General features: G+C 37.9%; 1 protein-coding gene across 2 annotated transcripts in view; it reads left to right on the top strand.

Annotated features, from left to right (window-relative positions):
* ERP44 (endoplasmic reticulum protein 44) overlaps positions 1–14,555 on the top strand; it is an 86,329-nt gene that overhangs the window by 11,567 nt on the left and 60,207 nt on the right. Inside the window, exons 2-4 of one of the 2 annotated variants that reach the window (XM_045296586.1) lie at positions 4,846–4,952; positions 12,454–12,526; positions 14,340–14,379. In XM_045296586.1, coding sequence (XP_045152521.1) covers positions 4,932–4,952; positions 12,454–12,526; positions 14,340–14,379 — 134 coding nt within the window. In that variant the 5' untranslated portion in view covers positions 4,846–4,931. The remainder of the gene's footprint in view (positions 1–4,845; positions 4,953–12,453; positions 12,527–14,339; positions 14,380–14,555) is intronic. The other variant, XM_004710984.3, reaches the window with a different exon arrangement.

Raw genomic sequence — 14,555 nt, 5'->3', positions numbered from 1 at the left:
GGCCTGCCTGTTGCCAGCCCCTGTGGTCCCTCTGATCCATACCTGCGCTGTCATTATGATAGCTACAAAAGCAGGGGGGAAGTGTGCTCATTCAATGTGTAAGTTGTTTGCTTAGTTCTAGCTTACAATGGTCTTAATTGTATTTAAATTGTTTACATAATAGTCTATGGAGGCACCTGTGTTTGGGTGACCATTCCACTAGTGTTATAATTAAAACGGACCTGGATTTTTATCTTGGTTTGCGACTCATTTCTCAGCTTATTTGAGTCTTATTTTTTTAATTGCATTTTTGCTGTTTGCCAGATACTGGCGAGACTTCATCTTACACACTTTGGACATGTTGTCAGGAAGGACATCATATTTAGTAAAGTAGAGGGGCAGCAAAAGAGAGAAAGGCCTTCCAGGAGATGACAGACAAAAGGGAGCGAGCGTAGGAGGAATGATTGTGAGCATGACACTGGATGGCCAGTGTTTCCTTCTGGTGTGCTTACGGTCGCTGCAGTTGGGAACTGACAGATACAGCAAAGCTTGGATATCTCCCTTTGTAAACAAATAGGAGCAATTATAGTTCCTGTCTCAGCATCAGAGTTGTCACAATGATATATAAGCAATTATTATGCGGAACAATTTTGCCTACTTAAGACATCCTGTCTTAGTTCTCTATTGTTGCTGTGACAGAAATACCAAGGGTGGCTTTAACAAACAAATATATTTGCCTACAGTTTAGGAGACTAGAAGTCTAAATTCAGTGTGCCAGATCTAGGGCAACGCTCCTCACCTTCTGCTACCTGCTTCCTTGGAGTTTTCCATGTGACTTGGTATCATAGATACATGATCTCTTGTCAACTTAAGGATACGTATTAAGAGTGAAGGGGTGGGGTCTAACCTGTCAATCAGGTCACAGCCTGATGATGCCTCCTTGTGGGTGTGGCCTTCTCCAGATTCTGGGAACTTCCTCTCTCTGCTTCCCCTTCCTGTGGAGGAGCCACAGGAAGACTCGCACCAGCACTGAGAAGCTTCCACCACTGCCACTGGATCCATAAGACTTTTCACCCCACCTGCCTGTGATCTTCCTGCATTCAGCATCATTGCAAGTGGCTGAGTCTTAAGAGGAATTTATAGACTAGTATTGGACATATAGGCTAATATTGAACTTATGGACTTGATCTGGACTGGGAGGAGATGTTTTCTTAATATGAAATTACTCTTTGATATGAAGCACTTTCTTATACATTTAAACTCATGGAATATTAGATAACATGATGGAAGGCAATTATATATGCATTAGATTGGTTGAAGAATAGCAACTATTTTAGTATATGACCAAAGCACTTGAAACCATAACTTAGCCAAATTGACACATAAAGTTATCAAACACGTGGACAATACCAGAAAGTGACTTTGAAGCTGGAGAGATAAAGCTAATTCAATTCTAGCTTCATGTCTTTGTACATAATTGATATCAGGCAGTTTTCCTTATTTTTATGACCCTTAATTTTTCTGTTTTAAAAGAAGGAATAATTATTTTACAAGGTTGTAAGGTCAAATGGTTAACATCATGCCTGGTATATAGGAGATATTTTTGTTTTGTTAGTCTTTGAATACAGAAGGGAAGTTTGTCTCAAACCAGGTGTTTTTATTTCGTATGATGGCCTTATTCTGAAATGCAAAGGGTACCTTTGAGGAGACTAGAGCTTGTGCTACCCACTCATCTGTGCCTGTACTTCCTTTGTGAAATGAGTAAATGGTTTAAGATTTTTACTTTTAAAATGTCTCCATTTGAATACTAATGGTTTCTTAAAGTACTGATCAACATGTCTGTTTCCTTTGATTTCGTGAAGTGCTTATCAATGTGTTTTTTCCCCTTGCTGAGTTATGATATAATCTTATCAAAATATCAACCAAACGTAATTGAGTGACAAATAAAATTCTAACTTGGTATGCATTTCTGCTTTTAATACAAAAGCAAATAAATTCCTATAACTGTATAAGCCAATGTGGGGAAACATGTTTATGGTGTTTGAAAGGTATCATTTTCTCCACATAACTTCATTTTATCATTTTGAATACTCAAAAATCACTCTGAAAATACATCCCTGGTGATTGAATTGACTAGATACCTAGAAAATGATGTTGAATGTTTAGAAATATATAATCCATGTCTAGTTGAATTTAGTAAGGCAAGAGTAGTGCAAATCACTACAAATATCTGGTCACTGCAAAGATATTTAAACATCGAAAAGATTAAAAAAAGCCTATGTGGGATATTTCAAATCACTGAATGTACAATTTAGTTTCCTTAAGCCCAACTTATGAATGCCATAGTTATCCCTAAATATTGCTTCTCATGAGTATACAGTTTGTTACACTTAAGCTTGTATAATATCTACTACTTTTAGGAATCATGGGCCATTAAGCTGTTTATTGATTTGATGGAAATTGGGGATAAAGCATTCATTTCGAATTTAGAAGCTTTCATTGAAGGTATTCAGTGAGAACCTGTCAGCAAATGATAGTTTTGGTTTCCACTTGAATGGAGACAAACGCATCCTGTGGTCTTGTTTTTCTAGTATTATTAATACATATAATGCCTGCTGGAGCCATGGGACATTGATTAGAAGAAGGGGTTCAATTGTACTTTCCAGTTAACAACACTAGTTATAAAGACCTCTTTGGCATGACAGTGGTAATTATTTTGAACAAAAAGAGTGGTTTGAGGATATAATATAATGAAAGCTTTTAATTCTGGGAAATATTCCTTTTAGTTGCAAAATAAGCAGGTTTTCAGTCTCTTCCTCATTTGAACTGTGAGGCAAGAGAAACAACCTGAGCTGGGTCTCATCGAAATAGAGAATTGTATGTCAGCACTTAGGGAAGGTCTTCCTTAGTTTCCTTGAATTATTTATGAAATAACATATTTGTACAATAATAGTATCTTAGCTTCCCTAGATCACCTCATAGCTGTTGATTCTAATAGAAAACTCATTGTGACATTTGAAGAAGTTATCAAAGATATTCTTTGTATTCCTATGTAAGATGAATTCCCAAGAATCTATTACTTTGGAATATTATGTTGAAGTACTAGGTTAGCAAAATGTCTTGATTTTTGTAAAGATTGGATAAGAGAGATTTTTGGAGCCCTGATGGTGTAGTGGTTACCTGTTGGCCTGTGATCTGCATGTGTCAGCTTTTCAAAACTACCAGCAGCACGGCTCCATGGAAGAAAGACTAGTTTTTATTTTGTAAACAGTTACAGTCTTGGAAACCCACAGGGGCTTGCTATGAGTCAGCATTCACTCGATGGCAATGAGTTTTAAAGTCTATTCAATCAGATTATACAGGTAGTTTTCTATTTACTATGTATTTGCCTTGGGATGAACCACATGTGTGATCATCTTTGTAGAGTTTTTAAAATCTGTGTTTTTGTCATTATTTTACCTCTTGTCAGTAGTATGTACATACAGTGTTGCAGCATGTAATTTGCTGATGTTATTTTCAGCAAGTTGGTGGCACAGTGGTTAAGCGCTCACCTGCTAACTTAAAGGTTGGTGATTTGAGTCCATTAGTTCCTCCATGGTAGAAAGCCTACCTCCTGCACATGGTGGAAAAAAAGTTTGAAGTGTCTGCTATAAGGTGGTGGGTAACACAAGTGGATGTTAAGTTCTTATAGGGCAAGCTTATATATAATTAGGTCTATTTAGACTGTCAGTGTATTTTTGTGACTGTATTTTTCCAAGATGTGAAATTTTTTGTTGTTTGTCTTTTGGTAAGGCAGTTCTAATGGTGTATTTTAATGTTTTATTGAGTGGAAGAAAAATATTGAAGCTGAGAACATTAAAGTCAAAAACAGCCTAAACTGTTAGTCTAACCACCTCAGGTATGGTTTAGCCTCCTCCTGCCTGAGGACAGGAAGCCGAGACGTGCACGTGAAAGGTTGTGCACTAAAACATAAGTCTTCGGCTCCCAGCTCCTAGACTGCATAAAATCATCAGAAGGCTATAATGTGGTTTAATCATGACCTCAACTAATTATGAGCTGTAAAGGCAATTAAGGTTTTTAATGAGATCTCATGTTTAGAACTAAACAAACAATGACTATTTTGTTGTTCTTGTTAACCCTTGAACATATGCTAACTTTTTATTACTCTTTGATTCTTGCCAACTTGTATAGTTTGAAGCTAGACATAAAGATCATCACTAATGTGATCTATGATAATAGGAAACTACATATGGTACGCAAACTATAGTAAAAGGTTTAGAAAACAAAACAGCCTATATTTGGAGAGCTTTGGTTTGGGGTCAAGGGACTTATGCAGATTATCAACTAACACTCAACTGTACTAGCCCTATAGAACCACTTTTGTCAACTGCTGTGTTGAAGCTCAGACCAGGTAGTCAGTAGGCAGCTTGGAGGTAGCCTTAAAAAAAAAAAATCAAGTATTAGGAAATTAGGACTTTTATACCCCACTTTAAAATTTAATACATATTACAAAAATCAGAAGGATTTGAAGTTAAGGTTAAAGTTTAGGATGGCCTGGGGACCCAGAAAATGGCTCCTCTTGCCTTGCCTTTAAGAGTTATCGATTGCTTCAAAACCCTAGAAGCAGAGTTACACAGATTTTGTTGTTGTTGTTACCAAAGATCTGTTGGTCTTCTTTTCCTACCTCCTAAATTGTCCTGAGAACTGAAGAAGGTCAATGCTTGTTTCTTCCTTATCTCTCTCATGAAAACTAAAGGGGGACAGAAGAAGGCAGAGCAGATAGGTTCATAAATTCATATTTCCTTTTAACAACCAAGATCATTACTTGAATGCTAAATGACATGTTCCCGTTTCCTTATTTACCAGATCCTGCTGTTGGCATATGCCTTTCATCATTGTGCACACTGTAAGGAAAATATTCCTAAAGGAATGTCTAGTTCACTACTAAGCATATGGCCCTGATGGCATTTTTGGTGAGTCAAATGTTTAATGAAAAACTTTTCAGTGAAAACTTTGGCTTCTGAATTTTCCAAATTTATTTAGTTCAAAAGTGACTTTCAGGTTCTTAGTATTTTAACCCTAACATAACCCTATGTTTTAGGGTTAGGAAAATTTTTTTTTACCAAATCTAGGAGTAATGTCAGCATTATATTGCTCTAAAATATAAACCCAGTGCTTATTTAAATATAAACCTGTTTAAATATATATATATATATATATATATATATCTATATACCTATATATATCTATCTTCATAATTGTGCTGTTACTGCTAAGTAAGCCAATTCTAAATGTCTGTTACAAATATCCCTTGAGAGGGGATAGACGTGCTGGTATTTGGCTAACCCACTGTAGTATACTGGCTGCCTTTTCCACACTACTGGTGCTTCCTTCATCCCTCAAATGAGTTACTTGTACTTTGTAGGGGCAGTGAATTACTTAATGTGACTTTTCTAGCCAAAGTCTCTTACTCCCACGAAGTGGCCTTTCCCTGCATGGGTCTGGTTAGAAGGGAAGGGAAGATACTGATAGGATTCACCTTTGAGTAAATGTAAACAGGATTCCCTGGAATGCCATCTTGCTGCATATAAAATGAGCCTTCTGAGAAGCAGGAGGAGACATCTTATTATTAGCAAGAGCAAGGAGTGGAGCACATCTTCTGGACCCCTACATCCCTGTGCAGTGAAGCTCCGGGATCCAGAAGACAGTTTTACCATCAGGAGCAGCAGCAGAACCAGGAACCAGAGCATGGAACAGAGCCATGGACTTCCAATCCAGGGAGCCAGTTAATCTGAGTGCCTTTGTGCAGGGGGCTGGCTTGTAGAGAAGGATGCCTGCCTCTGGGCACTCAGTTCAGGGATCTGAGTTTCCTGGCCCACAGAGTTTAAGCTGAGTGCCTTAAGGTGGAGGCTTATAGTAGAGTGGCATGCCTTTTGAGTACTTAATAGCACACTTGAGAATATTTTATACATGTGCTGATAAACATCTCAACCCTGAACATTTCTCACTGGCATTACAACTTGTTAACTTCCTTACTAAATCCTTTAATCATGAATATTTTCTTTGTTCTGTGTAGCCATTGCAATGGATATTAGAACCCAGAGAGGTAAAATAGCATATTTAAGACAACACTGGACTCCTTCTCAGCTCCACTTTTGTGGGATGCCCAAACTAAAAAAGGCAGTAATTTATTTTCCTATAAAATGTCCATAGCTGTTTGCATCCTCTTGGTGCTATTTGAGTTATTTAATGAAGAATCTTGTAATTGTTCCAATGTTTCTATATAAAAGCAGATTGGTTCTGATATGTGCAACATGGATTGCATTGATATTAAAGGAAGGTTATACCACTGAGCAATTTAAGAGTTAAAGTAGCTTCCCACTGTTATTCTCTACGTGGTCTTATTTTTCCCTTCTCTTTGAACTTTCTAGTTCATTATAATGCTTCTGGGAATACTAACAGCACGATGTGCCTTGATTGATGCCCGACTTCAACGCTCTAACAGTGCCTGTCAGCCTTAGTGTCTTTTCTCCAGGGACCTTTCACATCCCCTCGCTTCCTGCAGCCCACTGCAGACCTCTATGATTCCTGTTGTCTGCCAGCTTAACGCAAAACTGAGACCCTGAGTGGACTGACGTTGCTGTCAGAGAAGTGGCCTCCAGGGAGGAGAAGCAGCCTGGGTCCCCTGGCATTGGGGCTTGGGTGGTGGCCTGATTTGTCAATCTGGTTAGAAATGGGATAAGAGCTGTTGCCTGGAACATTGCTTATTTCCTGCTAAAGGAGAGGCAGAGTGTGTAAAGGACTTTGACTGTCCCCCAACAGGAAGGCAGGTAAATGAAAGATTCTATGAGTATACCCAAAGCTGTGACTTCAGACTGCCTCGCTACTGCCGTGCCAATTGACGAGTAATGCTGCAGGGAAGGAGAAGTCCTCCACTAACGCATACATTTTCACAGATAACTTTCATACCGATGATCTCTTCAAGTCATTTGGTCAGAGGCACTATGCTTAAAAATTAGTGTTTATGTATGTTTCTTATAAAATTACAGATCCCACATTTTCCTCAATTCCAAGCAATTCTCTTGACATGGCAGAATTTTTACAGGTGAGCCTTGACTTGTTCAGACAGTCCTAGCTTCATGAGTACTTCCTCCAGCCTTCTGATAGCCTGAGGGTGGACACTGCAGTTAATACTCCTCCTATTCCTGCACCTGTTACTTCAGTGTAGCTAATACTTATGTTATTACTGCAGTTCTTACCTCAAACCCCCTTCCTGCCCTTTTTCCTTCCATATCCCAGTTATGGGGGCAACATCACCCTCATCCACTCTGAGAGAAGGAGGGGGCTTTCTACTCCCTTGAAGAGCTATAGTGGGAAACCCACAAGGGGGTTCTGCCTAGTCCTGTGCGGTCACTAGGAGTCGACATTAACTTGGTCTGTGGCAGTCAGGTTTTGCATGTGAGTGTACTTTTTGGAGTCCTGGTGGCATCGTGGTTACTTGTTGGGCTGCTCCCCAAATGAGGCTTTCCTCCCATGAAGAGCTATAGTCTTGGAAACCCACAGGAACTGTTCTACTCTGGGTCACCAGGAGTCAGAATTGATTTGATGGCAGTGAGTTTGGTTTTTGGAGTGTACTTTTCACCATAATAGTTAAAATAATTTAATATAGATGTTATTCCTATTTGATAATCGTATTTTACTAAATGGTGAAGATGGGAGGGGGGAGGGAACACTGGGATGGATTGTGATCGCAATAACTCATTTGGAGGCGATTTAACCATACGAGGGGCAGTCTTCTAAAAAAGTTGATGGGGTGATTATACAATTCTTCTTGATATGATTGAATGATTGAACTGTTGAATCATATGATATGTAAATTACTTGCCAAAACTGTTGGAGAAAAGTTTGCTGGCTATTATCATTTCTGTACTTTCAGTCACTACTTCTCACATGAAACATCCACTCCCTTAAATTGTTAGGTATTATTTTAATATATAATCTATCCATGTACTCACTTAGTAGCTATATTCTCCCTTTCAGTGGCTAGTGGGATCCCATGATCGTTCTGTTTAACTTTGTAAAAAGTTGTCAAACGCTTAGAAAATGTATTTAGCATTTTGTTGTTGTTACCGTTGGTTGCCATGGAGTTGATTTCAGCCCATGCTGGGGGGTCCCTTGTGTGCAGAGTAGAGCTGCTCTGTCACATTTTAAGGCGGTGTGACCTCTTGGAAGCAGATTGCCTGGCCTGTCTCTTACGTGCTACTACATGGGTTTGAACCACCAACCGTTCAGCAAGTAGCCCAAAGCTGAACTGATCACACCACCCAGGGACTCCTATTTAAAGATTATCTTATGATGTAATTAACTTCAACTTGATGACTGACTAGAGAGAATTTTCATTCCTCAGTAACTCCTATTTCCCTAGCCTGCTTTTCCTATTTTCATTTCCATTCCATGGACCAGGTCAGTGTATGAAGCAAAAAGACTTTGTTTTTCTTCTCCCTACCTGAAACCAGGCAGCACTGCATGGGAGAAGCTCTGAGGCTAACCCTTGAAGGGTTGATGATGCAGTAATGGGGAAAAAGATGTTGCAGGTAGAGGAATGAGAAGGAAGCAGAGAAATTGTGGGACATATTTTTGGAAAAGCAACTGGTTGCTGGGTGACTTCTAAAATGCAACAGAAATACAGCCCCAGCCAGGAAGGCAGTCTTGGAAAGAAGAGAAACTTTAGTTCCCAAATACATCTTATTTTAAAACAACGTTGAGTGAAAGAAATGCATCATTTGTTGAAGAAGTTGCTGCTTTTAAAACCTAGCCTTTTGCTTTCTGAATTGATTTTTAAATGAATGTGGGTGCAGTACTAACCATTCCACTGGTTTGCCTTTACGTGAAACCATCTCACCCGAGAGACCTCAGCCTGAAATGGTTGTTTGGTTTTACAATAAATTAAATATATACTGAGGGATTTAATCTGTCAGTTTTGGCATGTGATTAGAGATACCCTCTCTTCAGCTTCCCTGGCAAGAAAATGAGCTGATGAATTGAAGAGGTCAGCCCATTTATAAAATATTCCAGAAGTACATGTGTGTGTATATAGCTACATAATGCTGTCTTAAATCTCAATCATTAGAGAATATATTTTTCATGACTGATTAAAAATTTCTGTTGAAGTTCTTGTCTCTTTTTAGATAAATTAGATTTTTTTTCCTTTTCAAGGCCAAATTAAGAAAAAAATTTAATGATTCCTCCCTCCTTCCTTGTTTAGAGTAAATTATTTCTCTATATTTTATTTAAACACTATAGCATTTGACACATAAAGATGTTTCCCCTGGAGGATCTTGTTTCTGCTCAGGGCTGACATGAAAAGAAACAATTTCTCAGACTACTGGAGCTTGTTAACTATTCAAATAAACAACCTGCCTTTCCCTTCATACTGCTTATTAATAGAAACATTAATGATAATAGAAAAATATCTTCTTTATGGCCTACAGCATGAAGAGATAATTGGGTCAGAGACAGTTTTCTTGCTTTAGGCCTTGTTGAAAAACACAACTCTTTTCCAAATACCAGTCATATCCATTGCATATTCATTGGCACACTGGTCCACAGGGAATACTTACCAATTTAATGCAGCTAAATCAGCCATCAGTTCAAACTTGTTATCTAGCAACATTGGTAGTAAATATTTTTGTGTCATAAGCGCTTCAAAATTAGATGCAATTAAACTTAGAGTATACTTATGTTTAAACATGTACTTTGATAGGCAGTAACCAGCTCTTTAAAAATGGGCTCCCTTGGATTACACAACTGCAGACCACCATCATATCATTAATCTAGCCTTTATCACACTTCCCTTCTTTATAAACACTACTCCTTTGAGAACTCTTTAAGACAGAGCACATAATACCTTATGAATCTGTGTGTTCTCAGTGCCGTGGTGGAGTGAAAAGAAACCCATGCTGCTCCGTACATCCTGACTCAGCGCTGCCCTGGGTTGTGATCTTTATTGAGCAGACTGCCACGTCTCCCTCCCATGTTGCCCCGGGGCTTCGAGTAGTCCACCTTTTACCCCTGTGTCACCAGGGCTTCTCTCAGAACCTGGTAGATGCTCTACAAGTGACTGGAATTATTTAGTGATTTGCTTTTGTTAAGGATGCTCTTCATCCTTCTATATCCTACTTCTTCTGTCTTCTTGTTGAGTGTTTCTTTCACACATAATCTCTAAAATCATACAGCTTCAATATCGTTGAATTCTACCATTATTTACAGCTGAGCATATGAGGATGGGTAAGGCAAACAATATGACTACAAAATCTTAAAAACCTTTATTAATTAGAAATAAAGGGTGAAACTATTGGGACTCTGCCTGTGCTTCACTTCTGAAGGGTGGTGTTCCCAGCTCTCTGCACGTTTTGATTTATACTACGTCAAAACTATAGTTTGGGCATCCTCAAGGCATCAAATGGTGTTCCTTTTCAATGTTCTTTGAGATTCGTGAATAAAGATGAAGTCTGAAGGGGCGCAGTCAGGGCTGTAGAGTGAATGGGGTTAGGTTTTCCTGTATCATTCAAGGAAATCTCTCAAGACTACCCCTCCAGGATCCTTTTGCCTTCTGAGCTTCTCTGCCTTGAATGGCTGCCTTGAGAGCCACTGTTTTGATTGAACTTTTTTTTTTTGAGGTCACCCTAAGGCAGTGGTTCTCAAACGTCCTAAGGCCACGACCCCTTAATACAGTTCCTCATGTGGTGGGGACCCCCAACCATAAAAGTATTTTTGTTGGTACTTCATCACTGTCATTTTGCTACTGTGAGGAATTGTAATGTAAACATTGATATGCATGATGTATTTAAAAAAAATTCATTTTATTATTTACATACAACTCTTATCACAATCCATACATACATCAATTGTGTAAAGCACATTTGTACAGTCATTGCCCTCCTCATTCTCAAAAGATTTCCTCTCCACTTAAGCCCCCGGCATTAGGTCATTTTTCCCCTCCCTCCCCGCTTCCCCCTCCCTCATGAGCCCTTGATAATTTATAAATTGTTATTTTGTCATATCTTGCCCTGTCCGACGTCTCCCTTCACCCACTTTTCTGTTGTCTGTCCCCCAGGGAGGAGGTCACATATAGTTCCTTGTAATCGGTTCCCTCTTTCCTATCTACTCTCCTTCTACCCTCCCAGTATCGCCACTCACACCACTGGTCCTGTAGGGCTCATCCGCCCTGGATTCTATGTATTTCCAGTTCCTATCTGTACCAGTGTACATCCTCTGGTCTAGCCAGACTTGCAAGGTAGAATTCGAGTCATGATAGTGGGAGCGGGGAGGAAACATTTAGGAACTAGAGGAAAGTTGTATTTTTCATCGTTGCTACAGCATGATGTATTTTCATTGTTACAAATTGAATATAATTAAACATAATTAAAGCATAGTGATTAGTCACAAAACAATATGTAGTTATATATTGTGAAATATTTATGTGTTTTCCAGTGGTCTTAGGCGACCCATGTGAAAGGGTCCTTCGACCTCCAAAGGGTCGTGACCCACAGGTTGAGAACCGCTGCCCTAAGGAGCCTGACAAGTGTACTACTGAGAGAACTTGCTTGCGTCTATCCCTCTGGTTACAGGACATGTTCATAATGCTTGGTTTGGAATAAACCAGTGAGTGCGTTATGAGCTGGAATCATATACGTCATGAGAGTAGGCTGATCCCAAAGTTTGACTTTGAGGTGCTGAAAATAATGAAATTGGTTATATAAGTAAACTATTCAGAGAGCTTTTTGAACAACCCAGCTCACATAACAACAGTTATTTGTATGTATGTGTGGGTTTTAGCCAGCAATCCCACAGTTAGCACCCTAATATTTAATCGACTATATTCCAGGGCTCCTGTTAAAATACATGATATAATATGCTTCTGAAAATAAAGAAATAGGTAGTTTGTAATCATATCTTTTCCTTGGTTTGCAGTTACAGCTGAGATTTTCTTCTATAAACGTTGATTGTAGTCGATTAAAGTAGAAGCAAAAACACATGTATTCTTCTTATAATAATACCTTTTCACTGAACGTTGTCATCACCAGCAAGTGAAAAGGAGATAAGAAAGTTGTAGTTCAGAAGTTGCAAAAGTCTATCTTCAATTATTCCAAATATTGACTTATTTTTTTCCTGTCTTGGTCACATGATAGGATAGAACCAGCAAACTTAGCTCTGGTTTTATACTAAGTGTATTCAGAATGGGTAATCTTCTGGCATTTCCCCCCTTTTTTGGTGGAATGTTAGAAAAAAAGTGAATTTTAAAAGGTCAGTAAAAATTCCGTTTTCTTAATTATTTACAAATGATCTCAAATACAGCAGTCTCATTTGAGTTACAAGTGAAACCAATTAATGATAATTATAATCTCCTTTATTTTCTGCTTTATTTTCCATTTATGGAAACATTTACTAATCTCACATTTCTTAAATTTTCAGGTAACTTGGGTTTTTACTCCTGTAACAACTGAAATAACAAGTCTTGATTCAGAGAACATAGATGAAATTTTAAGTAAGTACTTCAGTATTTTTTAAAGTATATTTTAGAATACACTTATTGTCCTTATATAAACACACTAAAATCTCAATTACTCAATTACAGAATATTTGAGAAGTTGGTGTTCTGATTAATTCCATAGATCATGGAATGAACAAAATGCTTTTGGTTTTATTTTCAGTAAAATTTCTTAAAACGTATGTTTACTGTGTAAATAAGCAAATTTATAAACTTTTAGGCCTGCTTTGTTTTTTTGATTAGTGTATATGGACAGAGCTCTTGTTTTTAAAAATAAAATGAAGGTGAAGAAATGGCTGATAGCTAATTACAACTTATTATCTTTAAAAAATATACAATGCGTATATAATTTTTAAAAGGACACCATTTTGCATTTTATATAATAAAACCTAGAGTGATAGCAGTAAAAGGAGTTAATATTTATTGGGGATCATCTTTTGCTTTGTGTTTCTGAAATGATATTAAGTGCTGAAAAGCCTATTTCCATCTTATGGGATCTTTTTAGAGCCGTGTCTCCTTATGGATACATTTTAGCATGCACCAGAAACCCCTCTAGAGCTTATTAATAGCCTACCACTAAGCCCACCCCTAGTTTCTAAGGTTCTTTCTAGGCCCACCCACACATTTGCATTTCTGTAAGATCCTAGGTGATGCAGATCCTACTGATCCAGGGAGCACACTTTTTGATCCACTGCTTTAGAGTGAAAATGCAAGTGGATAAAAAGTGCTTTGAAGGTAAAAAAGGAAGAAGGAAATTGGAACTACCATTCTCACTCCTTTTACCTTCCAACTACTAGAATGCGTTTTTGTTTTATTTTGGTGAGTATTTCAGGAGTTTATCTACGTTTCTCTGAATTAGATTTAGGCCAATGTAATGGAACTGCATCTTTCTCATGTCTTCACATTCTGATATGCAAAGGATAGTTATTTTTGCAACAGAGGAAAAAAATGGATAAGAACCAGAAAAAGTGTAAGACTATAAGACTGTTGGTTTTGGATAACTTGGCTGCAGTGAGGTAGGGCATATTAGATGTTGAAATAACTTAGTTACCCAGGTCTCTTATGTAAATAGGATTTTACATTCTTAGTCGCTAATGGAAATGGAAGATAAAAAAAAAGGGTTAGTTAAAATCCAGATCATTCCAAAATTATTTATAAACTTTCAGTGCTCTGTACCTTTATACATTTTAAGAGCACAAAATATTGTGTAACTTATGTGTCTGATCTGAGTTTGATTTCTCATTTGCTTTTCTTTTAAAAAAAAATCATTTTTTGAGGGCTCTTACATCTCTTATAACATTCCATACATCGATTGTATCCAGTATATACGGATATTGCCATCATCATGTCCAAAACACTTTCTTTCTACTTGAGCCCTTGGTATGCGTTCCTCTTCTTTCCCCTCCCTCTCGTGCCCTCCCATCCTCGTGAATCCTTGATCAGTTATATAGTTATTATTATTTCATATCTTACACTGTCTGCTGTCTCCCTTCACCACATTTCTGTTATTCGTCCACTTTGGAGGTGGGTTGGGGCTATATATATCCAACCTTGTGATGGGTTTTCCCTTCCCCCACCCTAAGTGCTTTGCTTTCTTTTAATATGCACTGAAGGTGTAAAATGAAAGATTACTGTATGTAGTCTATGACTCTATGTGTGTTTCTGAGTGAGGGACCATTTAGTTGTTATTGTGAATTTTAGTGGGTCCTCGTAGTGGGAAAAGACCATGATGAGAACTTTACCTACAATTACACCAAGACTATGTAATCACAAATAAATTTGATTGTTTGCTTTTGTTTTTCAATTTCAGATAATGCTGATGTTGCTTTAGTAAATTTTTATGCTGACTGGTAAGTAATAACCTTTGTGCTTTGTTTTTACATTGTTTATACTATTTTTTTTAAGCTCGTTACAGGTGAATTCTTCCTTGTTATAAAGGGGGAAATAAGGAAGCCTTTTCCTATTGCCTGCTCAAATTTTATAAACAAAATCAATTAAGGGTAATCCTCAAATAAAACCATGTAAT

Source organism: Echinops telfairi, unplaced genomic scaffold (assembly GCF_000313985.2).
Source record: "Echinops telfairi isolate 266 unplaced genomic scaffold, ASM31398v2 ScPeMD7_7410;HRSCAF=8448, whole genome shotgun sequence".
Taxonomy (NCBI): Eukaryota; Metazoa; Chordata; class Mammalia; order Afrosoricida; family Tenrecidae; genus Echinops; species Echinops telfairi.
This window is presented reverse-complemented; position numbering and strand designations above follow the sequence as displayed.